The following is a 26,728-nucleotide window of genomic DNA, read 5'->3' on the forward strand; positions in this document are numbered from 1 at the left end:
CTGCAGGGACCAACCAGCCTCCTTCTGCTCCACTTCTCAACAGCCGTGGCGGTCTCCTGCCAGCGGAGACACACTCCGAGAGGCGTCTCCTGCCGTACGTTTTATATTTGAATGACACCATACACACACAGTGCCATAAAACCCTGTACCTGTACTCCACACAGAGGAAGTGTGTGGTCATAAGTTATGCACAACGGGTAGGACTGAGCCCAGGAAAAAAAGCACTGCCAGGGGTATTCAAGTAGAACGCAACAACAAAAAAGCCTGCTCGAGCTTTCACACTGAATAACAGAGAATTATCAAGTAGATGGAGCTGCATAATAACGGTTAGAGATGAAAGTAGTCGAGGGTCTAGCCCAATACTCACAACGCAGTGGGAATAGGCAAACTATATAGTGTGTGTGTGTGTCGGTGTGTGTGTATGTGTTAGCTGTTCGCAGACACTAAATCATACCTGTGAGTGCACCAGTTATTGAAGCTTAGCAATTGAGCATTTGATCTCCTCGGTGTTGCAATCCGAATTAAAATATCTCCCATGCATCAAATGTTGTTTTTTTTTTTTTTTTGCCTCAACCTCAGCAAACAGGAGTAAAGAGGAGCGAGCGCTCCACCAGACTTCATAATATTTCAGTAAATATTGATAGGAGGAGCGGGGGTGGAAAAAATATATGTATATCTGTTTATATAGTCTTTATGAAAGAAATATAAAATATGATCAACAGGCTGTTCTTTCTCATTGCCTGAAGCAAGGCCGCATGCCTCTAACTGGCGTTTATAGACATACTTTGATTTCTTTATTTCCTTTTCTTTACAAAAGCATTTTGAAAGCGCAATTAAGGCAGTCTGAGATTCAATTTCACCAGTGGGTTTCTGCCCACCATGAAAGAGCAAAACAAGGACCCATTTTGCCAGAGATGTGACGCACAACGATACGGGATCATTGTTTCAATTTTGTAACTGGAAGCCGGCCTATAGCATTGACTGTATATTTTCAGTTGAGTAGCAAGCGTAACATATTATTCCCATTAAATAATTATTATGGGTGGCACGTGGCCTGGTGGTTAGTGCTGTCGTCTCACAGCAAGAAGGTCCTGGGTTCGAACCCTGGGGTTGTCCAACCTTGATGGGTCATCCTGGGTCGTCCTCTGTGTGCAGTTTGTATGTCTCCCTGTGTCTACGGTGGGTTTCCCCTGGGTGCTCCGATTTCCTCCCACGATCAAAAAGACATGCATGTTAGGGTTAATGTCTGTGCCCCTGAGCAAGGCAATGGAAAGAAGAACTGGAGTTGGTCCCCGGGTGCTGCACGGCAGCTGCCCACTGCTCCTCGCTACACAGCTAGGATGGCTTAAATAGAGAGGAATCTCCCCAAGGGGTTTAATATAGTATATGAAAATCAAGAAAATCAAATTATAACCATATTAGATGCTTATCACTGACATAGTAGAACAGACGCCAGGTTTGCTCATCCGAATCATGTTTTTAGTGTCAGTTTGTGAGTGAGAGACTTATAAACCAGGTTCATGCGGCGCTTCACATTTTTTTTAAAAAATCCCACAAGATCTAGTCTTTGAATTTCTGCCTCGGGTTGTATCATATTATCTTTGCTGAGAGCAACTAATCCCCGGTCCAGTGACAGGTCAAGTCTAATCAGTGTTCCACACACATATCAGTAACACAAAAACCTTGCCTATACCTCGGCCACAGATTTAAGTCTTTTATTGATCAGCATTGAATTTTAATGGGGTCGCTCAAAACACAGCACGCTCCAGACTGGGTGTGGCTTGAACCGGTGTATACGGTCCTTGGACTGGAGGAAGAGACCAGCCTTGAGAGACGGCTTGACAGTCTTTTACACAACACGTAACATGCCAAGCACACAGCCTAACGCCAGTTTGTGCTTTCAGGGCTTCCCTTTTATGTTTTTCCTCCTAATTAGTGCGAATGCCCAGCATTCACACTATTGCTTTGCAGTTCTTTATTTATTTTTCTTCCGCCCATTTTTTGACACTTTGTAGCTCCTTCATACTTTTAGCTACTGAAACCATTCAACTATCAAAATGTTCAACTCATTAAGGACATTATTGCTCCCCTTTCCGATTTTTCATACCTTTTGAACTTTTTGAAATATTCAACGTTTTTCAGCCATTTTTTGAATGGGAGTCAATGACTTTTGCAACCTTTCCACCTCTTTTACTCCTTCATACTTTTAGCCACTGAAACCATTCAGGTATCAAAATGTTCATCTCTTTAAGCCCATTAGGGCTCACATTTCGTTTTTTTTTAAATATTTTATACTTTTAGACATATTAAGCTTTTTCTACTTTTTCAAAACAATGGAAGTCTATGGGGAAAGGTTGAAACCCTCATCACCTTTGAACTGTATCTCCTTCATTTGTTGAGCTAGAAACCCCATTTAAAGCTTGAACAGTTCAGGACATTCAGCTCTTTCAGAATCCTATTCAGATTTAAAAAATATTTTATAGTTTTTGAACAATTCAGCTCTAAAGTTTAGCAATTCTGCCATACACTTTGCCTGTTAGAATGGTCAGTCCTATTGTGACATCACATATCAATTTGAAACTCAACTGCCAGCCTAATTACTGTCAACTCTCAACACCTGGTAGATTTGATCAGCTTCTGCCACTTCTTAACTGCTCTTCCTACCTTTTCAACCTTCCTACCGTCTTTCCTACCTACCTACAACCTTACTACCTTCCTTCCTACAACCTTCTTACCTTCCTTCCTACCTTCCTTCCCACAACCTTCCTGCTTTCCTACCTTCCTTCCTTCCTACCTTGCTTCCTACTATCCTTCCTACAACCTTCTTACCTTCCTATCTTCCTTCCTACAACCTCCCTGCTATCCTACCTTCCTACAACCTTCTTACCCTCCTTCCTATCCTTCCTCTTCATCACTACTCATCTTCATCACTACCCTTCCTCTTCATTGCCACTCTTCGTCTTCATCACCACCCTTCATCACTACACTTCCTCTTCATCACTCTTCATCTTCATCACTACCTCTCCTCTCATTCTACCCCCCCTTCTCTCATTCTACCATTCCTCCTCTCATTCCACCCCTCCTTTAATTCTACCCCTCCTCTCATTCTACCCTTCCTCCTCTCATTCTACTCCTCCTCCTCTCATTCTACCCCTCCGCGATTTCTTTTAGCAGCTCAGCATTCACACGCTTTTTCTGTGGAAAATAATTTTTCTAGTCTGGGCTTGGGTCTTCTAATGCTGCTGCTGCCGCATTATTTTCAAATAACTCGCCAGGACGCAGTCCTCACAACCAAGCCCCGCAATGATGACAGAGGTTACATGGAGACATCTTACGCTTTCACAAGACATACCAGTAAACACACACTCGCATAAAACACAGAAAGTACTAGCAAACTGCACACTATGTACTCAGTGAGTATGTAGTACATAGAAACAAGGGGATGTGGTATTCAGTATGCATTTCACGTAGTACATACTGCATACCACATCTCCTTGTTTCTAAGTACATCCATCACCAAGCTGTAGCAATAGCACTAATCATTTAAAGATATATCATTCTTTTTGGGGTTTTCCCTTTCCTTTACAGTGTTGTATAGCTGCATGTAACGTCTGCAGAGTGACAAAACCCAAAGTCCACGCCAAAGGAAGTTATTCTCTGCGACAGAAAACACTGCCTGAAACACCTCGTTTGTAGTCCAGCGTTTTCTTCCATTACTTATCTACGTCACTATGTAACACATTTTCATAATTCCCACCTTTGGGCCACCCTCAAACAAAGTTCGGTAGAGCAGATGGGTCACAAATTTGGTGCTACACCGGGAAGAGTTTGGTTAGCACGTATGGCATTGTCGAGAAGACGCCGTCATCTTCATTGCAAAGGCACATTCCTTTGTCTGGACTTCCAAAGGATGTAAGGAAGGTAGGATGGAGCGGGAGATTGACAGGTGGATTGGTGCAGCATCAGCAATAATGCGGACGTTGTACCGAGCCGTTGTGGTGAAGAGGGAGCTGAGCTGGAAGGCAAAGCTCTCAATTTACCAGTCAATCTTTGTTCCAACCCTCACCCATGGTCATGATCTTTGGGTAGTGACCGAAAGGGTGAGATCGCGGATACAAGCGGCTGAAAAGAGTTTCCTCCGTAGGGTGTCTGGGCTCAGCCTTAGGGTGAGGAGCTCGGACATCCGAAGGGAGCTCGGAGTAGAGCCGCTGCTCCTTTGTATGGAAAGGAACCAGTTGAGGTGGTTCGGGCATCTGAGTAGGATGCCTCCTGGGCGCCTTCCTTTGGAGGTTTTCCGGGCACGTCCAACTGGGGAGTGACCCTGGGGTAGACCCAGAACTCGCTGGAGGGACTACATGTCCAATCTGTCATGGGAACGTTTAGGGATCCCCAGGAGTAGCTGGAGGGTGTGCCTGGGAAGAGAGACATCTGGAGTGCCCTACTTAGCTTGCTGCCACCGCGACCCGATCCTGGAGAAGCGGCTGATGATGAGATGAGATTTCCAATGGAAGACAAAATGAAGACTCAGTGGTTAATTTTTTTTTGTACAACTATTACACAGCAGTACAACCACAACCTTTTATGTCCCTTTTATTTTACTGAGGACTGCTTCCTGAACCAGGCGCCATTCAATGCTGGACTTTTGATTTGTTCGCCTTTCCTAAAAGAAAGCTACCAGACAACATTGGAAGGCGTCTCGAAGTTCGGGGTGAACTCATATGCAGAATACGACACAGGCGCGAGATCCAAGTCTGAACAGCTTTTAATGGAGGACAAGGGGGGAAAGCTGGGAGAAGCAGGTGGCTGAGCAGCAAGGGGCAGCTGTGAGCAAATAAGCAGGCGACGACGAACAGGCAGGCAACAGGTGAGGCGTGATCCTGAACACAAGAAAGGTTTGTTAGTCACAGGTAACAGAGTGAACACAAGGAGCTAAAAAAATCACTAGCAGCAATAAATACTAGAGAGCTAGAATCACTAAAAGCTTAACCGAATTTAGTGACGCAATTGTGTTTATGTATACATGGATGTTGTAGGATGTTTTTAATGTGGACCCCAGGAAGAGTAGCTGTTGCCTTGCGTAATAGCTAATGGGCGTCGAAATAAACATAAACTAGGAGTGTCTAAGTGCATGATTACCAAGAGTGCTGAAACGACACCCCGACGAAGAATGGATGTAAAGCCGGGCTTGAAATACAGGATGGGTGATGAGCTGATGGAAAGCAGGTGTGCTGAATCCAGGTGAGGGCGTGACCGACAAACGCACACAAATAAAGACCAACAGGGGGCACCAGAGGAGAGGGAGACAAACAGAAACACTAGGGTAGGATACGCAGCACACATAGGCCACTGTATGAAATATTGTTATATTGATATTATAAATATTGTGACGTGCACGGACAAGTAAACTGGTTAACGTTGTCGCCTGTGGTGCAGGAGATAGGGGTTCACGTCCCAGCGGCGGCGGTTCCCGGCCTGCCCCTTAATTCGCCGCATTGGTGTCCGAGGTGGGATGTATGGGTTCACGCCCCGGCTGTGGCGGTACCCGGGCTGCCCCCCTGAATTCGCTGCATCTCACTTCTGACACTAATGCAGCGAATTCAGGGGGGCAGCCCGGGTACCGCCACAGCCGGGGCGCGAACCCGTATCTCCTGTACCACAGGCGACAACGTTAACCAGTCGACTAAAGGGTCCGACCCGTTAGCCAAGGGCTAACGTGTCTACTTACCTGTGCAAGTTACACTATTATACATACGCATGTATGCGTCTATTACAACCGATAATGCCGTGTGTGTGTGTGTGTGTGTGTGTGTGTGTGTGTATGTATTTTCGTGTATCGGAGAGAGCATAAAGTGATATTGGTGTCGGGCTGGGCCGGGCTCGGGCTGGAGTTTTTGGCCCATGCAGAGCTCTATTCAGACAAGATGAACCAGGGCTGCATAAAGGATCAGTATTAGATAAATAAGGAATTTTTTTTTTAACTGAATCACGCAAAGCTATTCTTGTGGAGTTCCAGAATTAGAATATAGAGTTGCAGTGAGCATTTTAAGACGACAAATGCAAATTTCTTGTTGCCATTTATTTGCACCAGAGGTAAATAAATACACATTTAACCCACCTTTCTTCATTAACAGAGTTCAGTGGCTATGAAATGATTCCTTGCAATCAAACTCAAAACTGCATTAAAAATCACCCTTTCTCTCATGTCTCACAAATGTCACAGGACTCACCCTCTTCGTCCCAGTCTCCCTGATCATGCCCACTCCCCTTGCTCTAGTTTCTCGCTCCTGATTGTGTGTACTGCTGGATTGGAGGTAGGTGTGTGGCACGCACAGCAGAGGTCCACCACCTGCATCTCATCTACTGCAATCAACCCTGCTCCTTATATACACAGCCTTGCCACAGCCACCTTATTAGATCGTAGTGCCTGGTAAGTTCAGTCTATGTTTCCAGCCTTTATGTTGACACATTACCCATTTCCTCATCCTGACCTGGCTTTTCCTGCCCCCGGTCGTTAGTCTGTCTGTGTCTGCAAATTGAGTTCAGCCTTGCAGCCCCGGTTAACAGTACGAGCTGGCTAGTATGGACCCAGCCACCACAGACGGGTTCCAGCAACCCCTTGCCAATCAAGACGTACTAGGGCAGCATGCCAAGACCCTGAGAACCCTCACGGACCAAGTCTTGTGCAATCCCTCATGGTCTCCAAAGCAGTATAGCTGTCCTGAGCCTCCCCGTAGCGTCCAGTTCCACGTCCCTGCCCCGTGAACCGCCTGTCCCCGCTCCTGAGCTATGCGACGACGACCCCGGGGGTTGCCAAGCCTTACAACAACCTCATAACGTGTGCTAGCTTCACTCTGGAGATGAGGGTTTTCCATCATCCGGGTCGAGGTAAGGACGCGACAAGGCAGCCCATGTCTCTCGGGCAGGGCAACCATAGTGTGGCCAGAGACGGCCATTGAATTTCGGGCTCTCGCCGTGGCAAGCGGCTGGAATGATGATTCTCTCCAGGAGGCGTTTCAACATGGGCTTAAAGAATGAGTTGGTGTCCTGGGAGGAGCCTAGTGGGGTTGATGAGCTCATCGCTTTGGCCATCCGAATCGATAACCGCCCTCGGGACCGCCGAAGGGAGAAGGCGGGTAAGCAGTCCGCTTCCCAGATAGCAAAGTTGCTGTGGCTCGGACCCGTCCCACACCGGACATTCATCTTTCTTTCATCCGGCACACATGCTGTGTGGAATGATGGCACTTGGGCGGTCCGCTCCTGTTTGCCAGAACCAAGCCATAGCAATGCCGCATGTGGCACATATTTGCCAAAGGTGGCCCGTATTTGTTTTGTGATATTTGGGCCATATTCACCGTTTACCACACGAGCCACTTCAGGGTCACATCTAGATTACATGTTGCTGAGAGCACCGCATTTTTGCCTAAACATTTCCACACCGGACTTGGGCCATATTTGCTATTATACATGTGGGCCACTTCAGGCTCGCATCCATTTTGTCAGGGCCAGAAGAAGGCCATCAGTGCCGCATCATTGCCTGGAGTGGCCCACATCCGGATGCTTTCTGGGTTTTGTCTCCTCCGTACCTATTTCATCTGTATCGATTCCTTCTGTTCTCCAGACTCTACCCGACCAGGAACCCATGCAGCTGGGCCGGCCTCGCCTTTCCACAGAGGACCGTCACGGCGGCTCAAGTCGGGTTGTCTGTGGCCATGCTTTACAGACGCATGCCCCGTGCGCCCAGTGTGAGTCGGCTAGGCTGTAGTGGGAGAGCTGCTGCTGAGCCGAACCTCTTATCCCTCCCTCTCTCGCCCTCAGATGGATGCCACTTTGGTGTGGCGGGGCAATCCTTGTCCTCTGTCTGCTCTTGTTGACTCCGGTGCCGTTGCCATTTTTTGTTTTGTTTTGTAGACCGGCAAGTGACCAGCCAGCTGCACATGTAGAAACCATATGAAACTCCCTAAATTGAAGAATCGCCCTAAACTGACTTGTGGTTTATATCATCTCTACATACAGTACAAACCTGAGGAAGACGTCCTGGCCTTTGTTGATTTGCTTAACCTGGATGCCGACCAGAGAATCGCACCCAGCCAAGCTCTGAGACATGGATTCTTCAGCCTGACCCACCTTGCTGTGGGATATGACCAAAGCTCCTCGTAAGTGATTTTTTGTGTGTGCACTCGTGTTTCTTACTTGGTGGGGTCCAAAGATCAGAAGCCCACCAGCGGTATGGGGCTCAAAAGCCTTGTGGAGCCCAAAATGACCCACACCGATTTTGATTTAAACTAGCTCAGAAACCTCTCCTGACACGCCTGTTGCTTTTTCTTCTTTTTTTTCCCACTTGGCCCACAAGGTGACAAAGTATGGGTACGTGTGTGAAATGTTTGCTCTCTAGCGCCCCGTATGTGGTATTGCAGCAGATACACACTTCCAGAAGTGTGTAATATTAAGCCAGTTTTGCTTATGTGGCCCTGTGATGGCCTGTTTCCTCATAGATGGCATGGAAGCTCCCCTTCTCCGTCTCATGGTGTCACTAATCCTCTTCATACAAAACTGCATGTCCAACACTTCAGTCTGCAGAATGTCAAACAGTACGTCCAAGTGTGCAAAGATGGGCTTTGAAGGTAGCCAGAAGGAAATGGCACTCGAAGCTGGACATAAGGTTGACATACCCATCTGCACAGAAAACACTGTCAGCAACAAAGACCTTGTGGTGATCTACAATGTGCTCAAACACCCCTTGTAGCTCTTCTCTCCTCTCGTACACTGTGTTGACCAAGCAAGATGAATACGTCCACCGTGGTGGGGCAACTCTGGGTAGTCGGCGCTGGCATATGTCATACAATTTTGTGTGTTTAGGTGATCTTGAGAAAAACGTTGCCAGTCAACTGAGATGGATAAAATTTTTTGCAGCACCTTGAGCCATGACCAAATTCAGTGTGTGCAGTGAACGAATAATGCCTGTGGGATTGCTTCCTTTACCTTGGCCTAAACTCCATGTAGACCAGAGATCATCACCACAGCTCCATCTTAACACTGTGCAACTAATTTGAAGTGCATCCGACCTTGTGAGGAAAGGCAAGAATTCCAGCTGCAAGAGCCTCTGCCCGCTTGTCTGCAGTGACATCCTCGAATCTGAAAAACCTCTCCTTCATGCCACTCAGTGATGTAACGTGACATCTGTGCTGAGTTACATTGGTTCTCATCAACCATGCTCGCTACAAATGGCGTGTTCATCTTTCATTGCATCCTATAACACCTTGGCAGTAGCAACTGATCAGGTCATTCTGGATTTTGCTTGACGTACCAGCAAACACCATAGATGTTTCCAGGTGGCCTCTAGGATCACTGTCATTCAGCCAAGTAGTCCAACAACTCCAAATAAAATGCCCCTTGTTCGCAGATTTTCTGCTCTCATGTCCTCGTAAACGGTAGTTCCCACTTCCCCAAAAAGCACTCGTGGTCAAAATATCCCTGTTCTGTATGTTCTATGGGTAGAGATGTTACTAGAAACTGAATTTGAATCATTTATATTTCAATTGCTCAACCTGAATAATTGTATTGTTTAACTTGAATAATTGCACTTAATCTGAATAGCACAATTTGAATTTATTAGTTTGAAACTGGGGCGGCATGGTGGCGCAGTGGTTAGCGCTGTCGCCTCACAGTAAGGGGGTCCAGGGTTCAAGCCCCGGGGATAATCCAACCTTGGGGTTCGTCCTCTGAGTGGCGTTTATGTTCTACCCGTGTCTGCGTGAGTTTCCTCCGGGTGCTCCAGTTTCTTCCCACAGTCCAAAGACATGTAAGTCAGGTGAATTGGCCATACTAAATTGTCCCTAGGTATGAGAGAGAGAGAGAGAGAGAGAGAGAGAGAGAGTGTGTGTTTCCGCCTCTGTGGTGGCCTATCCAGAGTGTCTCTATGCTTGCCGCCCAATGACTGCTGGGATTGACTCCAGCATCCCTGCGACCCTGACAGCAGGATAAGTGGTTAATGGATGGATAGTTTGAAATGGAGTGTATATTACAAAATTCATTTGCTCTGAAACTACTTGATCCTCACTGAAAATGGGAGTTGAATTTTCAGTGAGGATGAGGATCAAGGCTGACTCCAGACATCTTGCGACCATTTTTTTTTTCCCCACGGTGCAAGTTTTTTTTTTCCTCCAAAGGTGGCACTGGTCCAGCCTTGGTGGGTCGTCCTCTGTGTGGAGTTTACATGTTCTCCCCGTGTCTGCGTGAGTTTTCTCCAGGGGCTCCGGTTTCCTCCGAAAGTCCAAACACATGCAAGTCATGTGAATTGGCCGTGTGTGTGTGTGTGTGTGTGTGTGTGTGTGTGTGTGTGTGTGTGTCGGCCCTGTGATGGCCTGGGGGTTGGCTTTCTTCTGGAGCTGGCTTAGGTCCTCCCTTTTCTTTGTCATCTGGGACCCAACCGCCCTCCGACTGTTGGTCTGCTGCTTATGTTTTAAAGCCTTACAGTCGGCAACTAAATGTCCATGCTTATGGCAAAAGAAACAGTTTCTCCACCTTTAGGATTTGGAGGTGGTGTACTGACACATGAGGCCTGGGTGACATGCAAATTAGCATTCTGTGAGGAATCGCGGCAGGAGGAAATATTACGCTGCACCAAGATGTTTGTGTGCGAGCGCAAATTCGTCCTGTAGAATGGACACTTCGCTCATTCAAATAAGTGCCGATACGGTTAGACACATAACTTTTAAATTCCTCCAACAATACCAGCTCTTTTAAGGACACTAAAACATGGGCCTTACAAGCCGAGCACCATCGCTTGAAGAGAAGGCATTTTCCCTGCGCAAAGTCAGTGTACATCTGATTTTGGCTTTTCCTGAGAACTCTGAAACTAAGTCATATGCCCGAAGAATAGCACTTTTGAGTTTTTCATACACAAGGCCATCTGCGGCAGAAAGTGAGGCGCAAGCTTCCAAAGCTTCTCCAGTCAATATAGCCCACACATCCCACGGCCAGTTTAATGCTGTGGCTATGTGCTCGAACGCACTGAAGTAAGTTTCAACTTCAGCCTCACAGCACACGGGGACCAAAGGGATGTTTGCTCACATCAAATGCACTGGGGGAGCTTGGCGTCGGCAACTCACTAGCAACAGTAGAGCCAGAACCTGACTGCAACTCTGTCACATTTTGATTGCCGTCTCTGCCTAGAACTTCAATTCCAACTCCCTGCTAAGCTGAAATTTCCTTTCCCTTCCTTCCTTTTCCAACTGGAGGCGAGCAAGACGGACTTAACCACACATCCAGTTTAAGAACCAGGAGTAGACGTATGTAAATCCAACGTTGCCATAGCTAAGAGAACAAACACCATACACAGGCTTAATGTACAGTGCATCCGGAAAGTATTCACATCACTTCACTTTCCCCACATTTTGTTATGTTACAGCCTTATTCCAAAATGGATTAAATTCCTTTTTTTCTCATCAATCTACACACAATACCCCATAATGACAAAGTAGAAATTTTTGCAAATTTATTACAAATAAACTGAAATATTGCATGTATGTAAGTATTCACACCCTTTGCTATGACACTCAAAATTGAGCTCAGGTTCATCCTGTTTCCACTGATCATCCTTGAGATGTTTCTACATCTTGATTGGAGTCCAGCTCTAGTAAATTCAATTGATTGGACATGATTTGGAAAGGCACACACCTGTCGATATATAAGGTCCCACTGTTGACAGTGCATGTCAGAGCAGACACCAAGCCATGAAGTCAAAGGAATTGTCTGTGGACCTCCGAGACAGGATTGTATCGAGGCACAGATCTGAGGAAGGGTACAAAAAAATGTCTACAGCTTTGAAGGTCCCAAAGAGCACAGTGGTCTCCATCATTCGTAAATGGAAGAAGTTTGGATCCACCAGGACTCTTCCTAGAGCTGGCCGCCCAGCCAAACTGAGCAATCGGGGGGGAAAAGGGCCTTGGTCAGGGAGGTGACCAAGAACCCGATGGTCACTCTGACAGAGCTCCAGCGTTCCTCTGTGGAGATGGGAGAACCTTCCAGAAGGACAACCATCTCTGCAGCACTCCACCAATCAGGCCTTTATGGTAGAGTGGGCAGACAGAAGCCTCTGCTCAGTAAAAGGCACATGACAGCCCGCTTGGAGTTAGCCAGAAAGCACCTAAAGGACTCTGACCATGAAAAACAAGATTCTCTGGTCTGATGAAACCAAGATTGAACTCTTTTGCCTGAATGCCAAACGTCATGTCTGGAGGAAACCAGGCACCTCTCATCACCTTGCTAATACCATCTCTACAGTGAAGCATGGTAGTGGCAGCATCATGCTGTGGGGATGTTCTTCAGCGGCAGGAACTGGGAAACTAGTCAGGATCGAGGGAAAGATGAATGGAGCGAAGTACAAAGAGATCCTTGATGAAAACCTGCTCCAGAGCACTCAGGACCTCAGACTGAGGCGAAGGTTTACCTTTTAACACGACAACGACCCTAAGCACACAGCCAAGACAACGAAGGAGTGGCTTCGGGACAAGTCTGTGAATGTCCTTGAGTGGCCCAGCCAGAGCCCAGACTTGAGCCCCATTAAACATCTCTGGAAAGACCTGAAAATAGCTGTGCAGCAACGCTCCCCATCTAACCTTACAGAGCTCAAGAGGATCTGCAGAGAAGAATGGGAGAAATACCCCAAATATAGGTATGCCAAGCTTGTAGCTTCGTACCCAAGAAGACGTGAGGCTGTAATCGCTGCCAAGGGTGCCTCAACCAAGTACTGAGTAAAGGGTGTGAATACTTATGTACATGCAATATTTCATTTTTTTATTTTTAATAAATATGCCAAAATTTCTAAAAAACCTTTTTTTGCTTTATCATTATGGGATATTGCATGTAGATTGATGAGGAAAAAAAGGAATTTAATCCATCTTGGAATAAGGCTGTAACATAAAATGTGGGGAAAGTGAAGGGTTGTGAATACTTTCCGGATGCACTGTAAATTAACCTCTGCTACAGCCGCTCAACCTGTTGCTTTAACTCACAACACATTTTCAAAGTCACGTCCACCGGTGTTAAATACGGCAAGCTAGAAACAAAGTATGATTAGCCTTACAAACAAACTTCCCCAATTCCTGCCTAGTTGGAACTTCACCCACTTGTCTTCTCGGAGCATACCGGGCTTGGGGCGGCTTTAAAGGCTGAACTTCGGCAGCTTGAGCCCCGAACTGCCTACCCCCGCCAGGGAACTTCGTACCCTCCCAGGATTACTCCGAACAAGGAAAAAATAATAAGTGTCCGATGGAAATACTGATCACAGCCCAGCTGGACACTCACCTATTCTAACCAGGGAAGCTGTCTGAAACGCCAAACAAATTGCAATACTCACCGCACCCGCCGCCAGAGACAAGCTGCACACAGCATCAATTTACACAAGAAATCCAACTCCGAACCCTCTTATTAAAAAAAAAAAAAAAATCCCGGACCAGCCCCCAGTGGTTACGTTCCCCCGTTAAAGGACCAGGGAATGAAGGGAAGAAAAAAGTATCCTGGAGAAATAAGGTGGGAGGCGGAACCAGGTGTAGAAACAGGTTTATTAACCAAAACTAACCCTAAGCCAATATGTACAACAAAAAGGGCAACTGAAGACACATGCTCTTAACTAACCAGGCTTAGATAACAAGCAAACTCAGATGAGACCAAAAAGAAAGAAACAAGATCACAGGTTTACCCCTCCTTCTCAAGGAGTACTGACCATTAACACAACCCCTGCTCTCTCTGGCTGCCAACAACGGCCCACTGGCACTGCTGGGCGTCTCTCTCCAAGTGTTATACCCAGCTGATGAGGAACTGGAATCACCCGTGCTCAACCAGCAGCTCCACAAGAGGTGGGGCATTACCAGGAGAGGGAAAATTACACAGACATACAACACACGGCACTTGGGCCGTAACAGCGCCATATAAGGTTTTTTTTTTAAATTATTATTATCCGCTCCCATGGTTTCTCATACCATTGCTATGCTGCTGATACCCAGCTCTTCTATCATTCCCGCCAGATGACCTCAGTCTCGGCACAAATATCGTCATGCCTTGCTGAACTCTGCATGGATGAAAGAACTTCAGCTTAAATCTAAGACTGAGCTTGACACCCCAGCCAGTCCATCCTTACAACAGATCAATATCCAGCTCGGATCAGCCCAAATCATGCCCACAGTCTGCCCAAAACTTGGTTGTCATGAAATCTTTAAGGTTCACGTGCCGATTCGCCCTGTACAACATCGGGAAAATCAGGCCCTACCTAAGCATGCAGCACAACTCCTGGTACAGGCTCTTGCGATATCACGCATTGACTACTGCAACTCTTTACTGGTCTCCCTGCATGCACTTTCAAACCTCTGCAAATGATCGAGAATGCGGCGGCGTGTCTGGTCTCCAACCAACTCAAAACAGCACGTCACACCGCTGTTAATATCCCTCCACTGGCTCCCAGTTGCTGCCCACATCAAATGCTCGCTTACGGAACGGCTCCCGCCTACATGACCTCCCTTATTCAGGTCTACACTCAGTCCTGCTCACTACGCTCTGCCAATGAAAGGCTCCTGGCACTTCCGCCACAACGGGGCTCTTGGTAATTTTCTTTGTAGTTCCCCGGTGGTGGAACAAGTTACCAAACTCAATTCAATCCACAGAGTCCCTCTCCATCTTTAAGAAGCTAAAGACCTAGCTCCTTCTCGCATACCTCCAAGGTACTGAGTAAAGTAGATGGAATGCCCTGCCTGCGGGCCTGAGAGAGACCCCCACACTGGACACATTTAAAAGCAGGTTAAAAACCTTAATTTTTAAAACAGCCTACAGCTAAATTCATAGTGTGTTTCATGTATTTTGATATTTTTATATATTCTGCTCTGTTGTTGTAATTAATCAGAGTTTATGGCACTTTTATCTATTTTACTAACTCGGTTTCAAACTTGTCTGTACTTTATATAAAATTTGCCTGTACTTTTATTTTTTTGGGGGGGGGGTTATTTATTTATTGTGTGACGCACTTGTAGGAGTGGTGCAGGTTATGTATGAGGGAAGTGTGGCAATGGTGAGGTGTGCAGTTGGAATGACAGATGGGTTCAAGGTGGAGGTGGGATTATATCAAGGTTCGGCTCTGAGCCCTTTCTTGTTTGCAATGGTGATGGACAAATTGACGGACCAGATCAGGCAGGAGTCTCCATGGATGATGACGTTCTCGGATGACATTGTGATCTGTAGCGAGAGTAGGTTGAGGAGAGCCTGTGGAGGTATGCACTGGAGAGAAGAGGAATGAAAGTCAGTAAGAGCAAGACGGAATACCTATGCGTGAATGAGAGGGAGGACAGTGGAATGGTCAGGATGGAAGGAGTGGAGGTATCAAAGGCATATGAGTTTAAATACTTTGGGTCAACTGTCCAAAGTAACGAGGAGTGCAGGGGAGAGGTGATGACGAGAATGCAGCCAGGGTGGAGTGGGTGGAGAAGAGTGTCAGGAGTGATTTGTGACGGAAGGGTACAAACAAGAGTTAAAGGGAAGGTTTACAAAATTGTTGTGAGACCAGCTATGTTATATGGTTTGGAGACAGTGACACTGACGAAAAGACAGGAGGCAGAGCTGGAGGTGGCAGAGTTAAAGATGCTAAGATTTTCACTGGGAGTAATGAAGACGTACAGGATTAGGAACGATTATATTGGAGGGACTGCTCAAGTTGGACGGTTTGGAGACAAAGCAAGTGAGGCAAGATTGAGATGGCTTGGACATGTGTGGAGGAGAGATGCTTGGTATATTGGGAGAAGGATGCGGAATATGAGGCTTCCAGGGAAGAGGAAAAGGAAGGCCAAAGAGGAAGTTTATGGATGTGGTGAGGGAAGACATGCAGGTGGCTGGTTTGACAGAGGAAGATGCAGAAGAAATGGAAACGGATGATCCGCTGTGGCGACCCCTAATGGGAGCAGCCGAAAGTAGTAGTAGTTGATTGTGTGAAGCACTTGGTGTTACATTTGTTTGTATGAAAAGTGCTATACAAATAAAATCCGATTGATTGATTGATCTAAACTACCACCTTATTTTGTTAGAATGGATGCCGCACATTGTATTAAACTGATAAGACAGTGGGGAAAAGGGCAGTCGAGTGAGGGACTTCTACCTCGGGTGCATGGCACAATTTATACAACCAGTGACCCTAGAAGATGCAAGAAAGCTGTTGAGTTCAGTTGTCATTGTTGCCTTGAGGGAATCTGAGGGGAATGACAGAGGCATGCAAGTAACCTGAGACTTGCAAGTTACAACTAAAAAGATATTTAGAAGGCTGTGTCCTGCTTCCATCCATAAAAGACTGACATGGAAGAGGTCAGTTTTAAAGAAGCTGTTAATGTATGCCAAACAGATCTGAGGCAGTGGGTGATAGAGAATCTGTCATGACTGCAAAAAGCTTGCAGTGGATGATGGTGATTGGGACAATTTACACTTTGTTTTTTCCTGAGCTTGTCCCTCATTTCGTCACACAAATTTCATTCTACTTGCCTATTTGGACAGGCATAATGGTACCTTGTGGACGTTGGGAGAAAACGTACCAAAAAATGGCGCTCTGTTACCATGGCTACACCCTGAGACCTTAAAGTGAGCACGTCAATTTATTACAACAAGCTATGGTGAATTATGTCCACTACACACATCCCCCCCGAATTCACCATAACAGGAAGAGTTAACGTGGTGGGGGTTGGATGGCCTGGCCGGAACGGCTCTGCCAAGCACCATTCACCCACTGCTTGTGCACCGCTCCGACTGCATAATCCAAGGTGTTCGTGGTAATGGTGATTAGACCCTTGGTTGACAGGTGCACCAGCACTGTTTCATCAGCCAGAGCAGTCTTGGCGTCAACAAATGCCCTGTTGCTCTCTGCGGACCAGTCCAGTGTGTTTGGTGGCTTTGCCTTTCAGGGCCTCGTACAGGGGTCGCACGAGTTGAGGAACTTGCGGGATAAAATTTTGGTAAAGGGTTCACCATGCCAAGGAAGAACTCCTCCAGGGACTTGACTGTGAGCGGTCGCGGGAAGTTCACAATGCCGTCAACCTTTGACGAGAGCACTGACAAAAGGGGAGAGGTGGGGTTGTACAATTTACAAAAATGCATTTCGTGCATTTCGTTTATGTTTGTCTGTGAATGTTCTCATTCATCCAGGTCATGGTTATCCAAAGGAGTTGAATCAAGTGCAACTGGACTTGGTATATATCCGTGAAGACGTTTCGCCTCTCATCCAAGAGGCTTCCTCAGTTCGTGCCTTTCTGACTAGACAAAGCTAGTCTGACTGGCTGGTGATGAGACTCAGGCCCAACGAGAAGAACACAAACACCTGAGGGGAGCTTTAAAAACCTGCGGCTACCCCAGTTGGACCTTTGTGAAACACGTTCCAAAAAGACCAACCAGGTGTACGACGAGGAGAAAAGGAACAGAAGGAATAGCCCAGTCATCCCGTATGTTTCTGGGGTCTCCGAGAAACTCAGGAGAATTTTCAACAAACACCCCATCCCGGTATACTTCAAACCCAGCAACACACTTTGACAAAGACTGGTTCATCCCAAAGACCGTGTACCACGCACCCAAAAAAAGCAATCTGGTGTATGCTGTACAATGCACTGAGGATTGCGCTGACCTATACATAGGAGAAACCAAACAACCACTACACAAACGGATGGCCCAACACAGAAGGCCAAACTCCTCAGGACAAGAATCAGCAGTCTATCTACACCTAAAGGAGAAGACACACTCCTTCGAGGACAGCAACGTACACATTTTGGACAGAGAAGATAGATGGTTTGAAAGAGGGGTGAAGGAAGCCATCTATGCGAAACTGGAAAAACCATCCCTCAACAGAGGAGGAGGTCTGTGACACCACCTTTGAGTACCACCACTTACAATGCCGTCCTTTCATCTCTACCCAGGAGACTCAAGAAGCCTAGCCTCCAAGAACAACAGTCGGTCACTAACGGCTCCAACGACTCTCATGACCACTGAATAATGAAGTTGAAACTAACACCCCCAACGACCGTCGCTGCTAACAAATGCAAATCAATAGCTCCGATGGTGACGGGCGCGGCTGGACATCGGAGCACAAAAGAGTCACTCATATCTATGGCTTTGTTCGCGACGGGCGCTGGTAAACATCGGGACACAAAGAGCCATGGACATCTATAGCTCTGACAATGACTCCAAGAGGATAAATTCTGAGTCTCATCACCAGCCAGTCAGACTAACTTTGTCTAGTTAGAAAGGCACGAACTGAGGAAGCCTCTTGGATGAGAGGCGAAACGTCTTTACGGATATATACCAAGTCCAGTTGCACTTGATTCAACTCCTTTGGATTCGTTTATGCTACTTCTCTGATCATGTTTCAGTTATGTAGAATTCTTTTTGGATGTAAAATCTAAACGTTTCAGTCATGTCAATGACGAATGACGTTTTGTTTGGAAACCCCGCCCCCTTCGAACAGCGGAAACTTCTGCAGTGGAATTACCATCCACCATCTTTTTACTCGTATTCCGGTTGAGACAAGACTGATGCCTCGCTGTGTCGTATTCCTTCGAGGTGGTTTTTCGGTCTAGCACCGGGTCAGTATACACGCCATAAACTCTTAGCAGTTTATGGGCCCAGAGTTACCCAGCGATTTACCACCGAGAGAGAAGTCGCGTCGTACAACGTGTCTGATGAGAGTTAGCATGCTATGCTAGCACCATGAGCAGGCGAGCCGCCGAGTCGAGTAGCCGCAGGCCTCAGCTAGTTTTTGACGGCGGTGAAAAGAATTATGAACTGTGAGAGACGAATATTTTGGGCCATCTTCGGCTCCAAGGGCTAAAGGACACCATTTTAATTGAGCCAGCCGACGATGAGGAAGCGGAACTGGTAGAAGACGAGGAGAGAAATGCCGCGGCGTATGCAGAGCTGATTCAATTTCTGGATGATAAAAGCTTGTCGCTGGTCATGCGAGAAGCAGTGGACAACAGTGATTCATTAAAACCGGCAGAAGCGAAATAAAGCCTCCATCACAATTATTTACATGGTCTCGAGAGACTGAGAAAAACAAAACAAAAACAAAACCATGTTTTTAAACAAAACCTGTACATGAAAGAAATGCGTTCTATTAACGTAGTCATGTTTGTTAAATAAGAATTCTGTATTGAGCATAAATAAATTATTTTTAGAAAATAACTTTAATATGTGCAACCGATGTACATAATTTTTTAAAATGTAATCCTGCAGACTTTTCTCCAGTGAGGGGTGTACCACCCTGTCTTTGGTGATTCGGTGTCTGAAGAAGTCATTGGTGGTCAGCCTAAACTGGCATTTGGCTGGGTTGACGATCAGCCCGTGCTGGCTGAGGCGCTCAGTGTCTGGAGGTGAGACCGGTGTTCTGCTTTGGAGGTGCTGGCGATTAGGATGTCGTCTAGATAGACGAAGATGAAAGGCAGGTCCCGTAGAACCGAATCCATAAGGCACTGGTATGTCTGCAGTGTTCTTGAGGCCGAAGGTATGCAGGAACTCTTAACAGTCCAAATGGGGTGATCACTGCCATTTCTGGGACATCCAGCAGGTAGACCGGGCACCTGTATCCACAGATGAGGTCCACTTTGGAAACCATTACTTTTCCAGTCAGATGGGAGGAAAAGTACTGGATGTGTGGGACTGGGTAGCGGTCTGTGTCATTGCATTGAGTTGGTGGTGATTGCCACACCGTTTCCACCGGCTACCAGGCTTCAGAACGATGTGAAGGGGTGAAGCCCATCCATGGGTTGTTGGCACAGTGAATAATGCCGACGCACTCCATATTCTCAAACTCTCCCTGGCAGCGGTGAGCTTGGCTGGGTCGAGGGCCCATGCATAGACCGGTGGGCCAGTGGTGGGGATATGGTGCTCCACTCCATGCTTGGTAGTGGATGACTAGAAGGTGGGCTGCGTCACCACCAGGAACTCGGAGAAGCCAGACAAATTTGTCTGCGGCGGAGAGTCGCTCCGCTGAGAGTACACACATATGAACAGATGGTGACTGTGTCGATCAAGCAGCAGTTTTTGACATCCACCAGCAGTCCATAGGGGCATAGGAAATCTGTGCTGAGGAGGGGGGACGGCCACTTTTGCCGTGACAAAGTCCCAACCGAACTGCTGTCCGCTGAAACACAGCTCCACGTGTCGTAAGTGCGGATGGGGCTGCCATTAGTGGCTTCCATTGGGAGAGCCATATCCGCAGGAAAGGATGTCGACTCTTGATGTGGGTAGGATGCTCCTCTGTGTGCTCGTGTTGCATGGGAATCACCGTTCAGAGATGGTGTCTTGGATGAACAGCAACCTGCCAGGTTGGCTGATGCACATGGCCACTACTGAGTCCCGGCGTTTCCCGCCATGCTGAAAATGAAAACCTCATGGAGATTGGTACCATTTGGCCTTGGGTGTTAACTTTGTGTGGTACAAAGACAGGCCAGGGTCCCGGCAGCTACTGTTGTGCCTCCCAGCAGTGGTGAAAATGCTTTGGTATGGAAAAAAAAAAACGGCCGCACAGTGCTATTGACCAGCCAGGAAAAAGTTTCAACAGCCTCCGCAGTCTGTGATGGTGGTGTTGGCCAAAGCAGCCCGTACCTGAGAAGGCAGCTGTTGCAGAAACGGCCAGAAAAAGAGGAAGTCGGGCTTGTGCTCTCCCAGGCGATCCAGCAATCCTGTCAATGAGTTAAGATGGCTTACTGTCACTGAGGCCTTGTAGTGAGAGCTGGCTCACCCACTCAGCATCAGAAAGTTCAAAAGTTTTCATCAGGAGAACCCGAGTGTCTCGTATGTATCCTGCTGTGGAGGATTTTTGAGGCTCACCACTCTGGTTGCTGTTGAACTGCTGAGGGCTAACACAACATAGTATTTTGTGGTGTCCGCGGTGATTTCCCGCAACACGAACTGCGCTTCCCAAGCAGAGGTTGACGACTCCCAAAACTGCAGTAGTCGTCATGTGTGGGAAGAGCTGTCTCTGGAAATATCCAGCAGACAAACATTGGCCACCAGTGTGGAAGTTGGGAGAAAACAGACGAACAATTTTTCTTTGACTACACAAACGCGTGTCATTTTTTTTCATTTCACAACCCCACCTCAACAATGGTGGTCTGTTACCATGGCTACACCCTGAGCCATTAAAGTGAGCACGTCAACTTAATACAACAAGCAATGGTGAATTATGCCCATAAGTCCATTACAGCGCCCTTAAAATTGAAAACCTTAGTGCAAATTCTGCCAGTTAGGCAGAATTCGGTAATGTCAAACATGGTCTCTCCAAGCATTATAACTTGCCAATCCGTGTAGACTGCTTCATTGTCCGTCACCTATGGCATGTTGAAGGCAAGATGAAGCAGTCCTCTGCACCTGTGAAGATTTCAACATACTGAAAAATCTTACAGGTGGGGGAATCCACATCAGATCATGGGAAACGGCATCAGGAGGTCCTTGCAATATCAGAAGATGAACAAAGAATGACAGGAGGGCAATCTACCAAGGGATGATTTTGTTAAACTGGAGAGGCCTTACTTTGCCACTTAAGTACTTCCTACCTTGATTCTTGCCCTGAGTGGTCTGTAGATCCAAACTTAAAGAAAACAAACCAAAGTTTATTTTCTAAGAAATGACAACTACATGGCCAAACAGCCTGTTAAAGTCAGCAAAACCCTTTGTGTAAACTATACTTGTGCCTTTGAGTCCTTTCTGCAATTGTTGTGCATTTTGTGACAGTCAGGCATTTTGCAGTTATGTTAACAAAGAGAAAATGAAATGTTTCACTTGGTGAAAACCATGGTCACAAAAGGAGTGCAACATGATTATGCAGAGGGCAAAAATACTCTCTGATACATTTATCTGTACAACTGAAGTCAGGTTTTAATCAGTGAATGCAGAATGTGCCATAGCTCACATCATCACTACAACTAAGAAGCGAGTTACTAGTGTGACAAGAGTCAGTGCTCCTCCCCACGCTGTTGCCGAAGCATAGGACATTCAAGGGGAATCATTCTGCTCCCTGTCGATGTTAACATTTTACAAGCAAGAGGAATGGGTCGGCTACAAGCTGCACTGGAACTACTACTCAATCCATCCACATGTTTGAGGCCATTGAAGTTACCTGATGAGGGCCCAGATAGCTTGAAACGTGACCCTTCGTCATTGAGATTGCTCAGTCACACACAGCTACACTACTGGACAACTATTGTGCATAGAAACGGGTGCGGACACTAAGTATCCTCTGTCTGAATTTCCAGTCAACTTGCAACTAAGAATCATTAATATCAAATTATCGTCAAATAACAATCATTCACGCTATGAGGAATTTTTGCATTCATATCAGGGCCATCATTGGATGCCCTTGGTCACTTTGTGGCCTCCTGCGGAAGAGCCTCTTTGATCTGGGAGAAATATCTTTCTTGTCAGGTCACAACAGCCTGTGGGGGTGGGGGGGGGATACAACCCCATGCTGTGTTTTCACAAAGGAAGGTAAAAGCCCTAATCGTACTCTGACTTGCACAACAGGAAGCTTTTGTAGTTTTGAACAACAGGCTATATTCTGTTCCTGATGGACATCTTGAATGGTCCTGAAACAGGACATTGCACAATTTTTTTGTGAAGCCATTCGTTGGGGTGATTTTGCAGGTATTTTTCTACATGCATTTTTTATTTTATTTTTTTATTTTTTTGGGTGTTGCTGTGAGGTTACCAAATCACTAATACTCACTCTCTTGTTTCCCTGAGAAAATGCCATTGCTAACTTTTCAAATAAAGACATGGAAAAATAATATCCCCATGTCAAATGATTATTATAAGTGGTTAAGAGTGGTCAGCCAAGGGAAAAAAAATCTTCAGAGAGCACAGCTAAATGCACAAATGGGTGCAAATGAACGACACCAGTTTGGGACAATTTGGATGATAATGAGGTTCAGAACTGTATAATTGCTTTGGCAAAATATTTTGTTTCTGAAATACTAAAAGAGCACAAATATTTCTAACAGGCACTGGACGATAATGGGGTGCAGGGTGATGTCACAGCCTATAGAATGCTTAATATTTCAAAAAACCTTACAACACAGTTTTAGCGGCACAAATGAGTATTTTTATTCATGTTGTGATTACATAGGGTGCAACTTCACAGCGGTGACTTCACCTTGTACATGTTTTGACACTTTTTCACATTTGTTTCGAACTGATTTTGATACTTCATAGTTTGGTTAGCATATATATATTTTTTTTTTGTGTGTGTGTCATGGACGGCATCTATAAATCCTGTAATGGTGGTATATAACAGATAAAATATGAAATCGATTACCCTAGAATGTTTCTGCTGCAGACTAGTCAGGTTTCCGTAACCATTTGGTTTGTCATGGGCTTATCCAGACTTGACAACAGAGTTTCTATCATCCACTGAGGCTTTTTATGTTGACAGACCGGCATCAAATCTGTCACACAGGATTGATGACTGAAATGAAAAGAGGCAAAATAAAAGACTGTCCTTTACTCAGACATTCTTGCATCTCGGGGGGGACTCATCTAGGGTTACCTTCCAAAATCAAAGTCTGCCTATAAATTACATTAACTGGAAGGTTCACGTTCAGTGGAAACCAGAGGCGACAGAGGCAATGGCTGGTGCCTCCTCAGATGAAGTACTCCTTCTTGCTCTCGTCCATGGCGCCTTGCAGCGCGGGGTCGCTGCGGAGCGCCACATCTGCTGTTTCGGCGAATTCGGTGCCCTTGGCCTCGTTGGTGTGGTAAGTGCCCTTGTGCCGGTACATGTAGTGAATGAGGACGACCACCAGACAGATGAGCACCAGGACAACAGCAGCTATGACAGCTGCAAATGGAGACAAATGAAGGTTTTACCACAAGGACTCGGCGTTATGGCGACATTTTCCAAATGTACAAGGCAAGAAATTACACATGGACACAGTCATGCATGGGACATTTCCACCTATCTTGTTGGCTTTGGTTTCCACAAACCACTGTGGAAGAGCACTATCTTATTTCCGTTATGAGCGCTGTTGGGAATTGATGGTTTCTGTGATATAACGTTAAATGGACATCGTTGTTTCTCTTTGGTAAATATTTTTCTTAACGTAAAATCGGATGTTTAGCAACCATGACTCCGTAATACAGCCACTAAGGGGGACTCTTGTCTGTCAGAAGCCATCCTTGGCTTATCATGGAAGGAAAAAACATTTATGCTAATGCAAAGTGATTTGAACATACCATTGTAAGACGATTTTAGTGTTTGTGTAAATAGATTTTTAAGAGCTGTTGGCAGACACACATTTTTTTTTTTTGGCCGTAAAAAAAACCCCAAAAACCCCATCAGTGGTATTCCATCTGCACTATTTGGCCAGTGGACTGGCTAACTTCAAGATGACTTTAAAAGGCTTTGTTCCAATAGATTTAGCAGACATTGCTGGTCTCTGAGAGAAAGAGAAGTCCTTTTCTTTTGCTGAGCCAGAGCTGATGTCTGCCTCCAGTGAATTCCTTCTTTCTTTTTTTCTTAAGGAACTCAAATGAAGTTTGCAGAAAGCGGTTCAAAACTTGAGCTCACCTCCTAGAATGGCATCGAAGTATCTGTCGTCCACGTCGTAATCTGCAGGGGGCAAAGAGGGGACAAAAAAGGCATGGATTTTAGATGCAATGCTGCTCACTGTCCACCTATGGTCAAAGAACGATTGTCATTACGCTGCGAGAATAGCTCTCTAGAAAACGTGACGGATCCTGAGTTGCACGTTCACATTTCACCCAGGATTTCATCAAATGTCACCCCCTTGACTTTGCCTCTGTTATTTTAACAAAAGTTAGGTTTTTTTCTTCACAAGGGTTTGTTTTCGCAGACAGCTTGTCTCCCTGGTGAACGGAGGGCTTCTTTGTCGCTGTCACATGGGGACAAAATGCTCATTACAGGAAGTGATTAAAGGTAATCATGAATTATTGCTTAGGCAACATCTGCCCGACTCGACTTTCCTTGAAGGACGACGGCGTCCCAGGCAAATAAGTCATCTTTTTTTTTTTGTCAAACACCAGTGCAAGCCATGAAACGGATTTACCCCATAAGTACAGGACAGGTACTATAAGTGGGGGGGGGTGACTTTGTTAATGGAGGAAGTGTGGTGTGCCGTTAAGAGGCAGGCTCATTAATGCCTAATCACCTGAAACATCTAGGTGTGCTCATGCTCATTAGATTTCCACCGCGCTGCATTGTTTACGATTTGGAGGTGTTCGGCGCCATTAAAGGAGAATTGCTGGACTTGATCATTTGTTCTGGTGGAGGAACCATTCAACAACCAAATGTTTGCAGATGCATCCGAGGGAACTGGGATAAAAGGAATGAGCCGCTCAGATGGGACAAGGGTAACTGTCACCATGGGTAGGGAGGGGTGTCTCAATAACCGGAACCAAATGAAGACTACATACCTTTACTGCGCTGTGACTGAGTAAACGAGCCTTGTTTAGCTGCTGCTAACATGAATGCGCGTCTGTATGCGGGGGGGGGGGGGGTGCCGCCACGCTCACCCAGGGACACTTAAGCCGTGCCCTGTGAATAGCTGAAACTTCATTAAAATGTGCTCCTAATTGCGATTAGTTGGTTTCTGATGCACAATCACAGATCCCAGCCACTCCTTTTTGCACAGACATGATGAAGGGCACCACTTTGGGATATCAGATTGCATCTGTTCAAGATTCATCTTGGAGTCAACGGGCGAGAAAGCAGTGTCTGGCGAGGCTAGGCCCTCCATCTATTCTAGCTCTGCTAAATGGATATTCCGACAATATAACATTTTGCAGCGTGTCGTACTCCGTCCATTTATCAGATGAGGATAAAAACCTCACCCCTCAGCAGTACAATGTCCTGTGCCTCTGCAGCCCGTATGAACTTCAGAACATCTTGCATGAGGCAGGCTACAATATTCTCTCCAGCTAAAGGGAAAAAAACGTACTGACGTGGGTTACTGTGGCTGTTTCACTGATGCCTATGAATATGTAAAAAACATGAAGCGTAGTCACACGGTGAAGAAAAATCACAGTGCTTTCAAATGAAACACATTCCACTACATGCACCCATGCAAACTGCAAGCAGGGAGGCCTGAACCGTTGTTAGCTGAGGAACGGTGGTGGTTGGTGGTCGGGGGGTGGGGGTGGGGTGGTGGCTGTCACATCCATTTCATACATTTTTATATGCGGTTGAAATCCTTAACGCCGCCACATATTTCCCAATTACATAGTAAATGACACTTAACAGTCTCCCTAGAACTGATAATGTCATCAGCCTAATCATGAAATTCAAGCGTTTCTACACAAGTCACTGTATTGATCTGCTCATATTCTAGGAGTGATTGTGCATGACCTAACAGCAGGTACAAAAACGCAAAACACAAATCTTATCTGAGAAAAAAAAAAGAAAGAAGCTTTGCTTAAGGCTAGATTTATCATCAGGACGATGCAGGTCAGTAGTCTGAGCTGCTCTTACTCAGTGGCGCACCCAAGGGGTGGCCAGGGGTGGCCATAGCCACCCTGACATTATCCCTGGCTCCCCCGCTGGCCCCCCCAGCCACGAGTTGCATATGCAGAATATGCTTCCGATTATGTATAATATGCTTCTATCTGATATTTTAATTTTTCATTTCCGGACATACACAATGTAACAAGGAATCGTCTAACCCGTTACAATATATACAGATACATGACACATTGAAACTCAAAA

General features: G+C 46.2%; 1 protein-coding gene across 1 annotated transcript in view; it reads right to left on the minus strand.

Annotated features, from left to right (window-relative positions):
• Positions 1–23,097: 23,097 nt before the first annotated feature.
• The window catches only part of gypc (glycophorin C (Gerbich blood group)), a 40,316-nt gene continuing 36,685 nt past the window's right edge, over positions 23,098–26,728 (minus strand). The window contains exons 3-4 of the mRNA XM_056290120.1: positions 24,575–24,616; positions 23,098–23,845 (exon numbers count right to left, since the gene is read on the minus strand). Coding sequence (XP_056146095.1) covers positions 23,649–23,845; positions 24,575–24,616 — 239 coding nt within the window. The 3' untranslated portion in view covers positions 23,098–23,648. The remainder of the gene's footprint in view (positions 23,846–24,574; positions 24,617–26,728) is intronic.

Source organism: Lampris incognitus, chromosome 11, assembly GCF_029633865.1.
Source record: "Lampris incognitus isolate fLamInc1 chromosome 11, fLamInc1.hap2, whole genome shotgun sequence".
In the NCBI taxonomy this organism is placed as follows: Eukaryota; Metazoa; Chordata; class Actinopteri; order Lampriformes; family Lampridae; genus Lampris; species Lampris incognitus.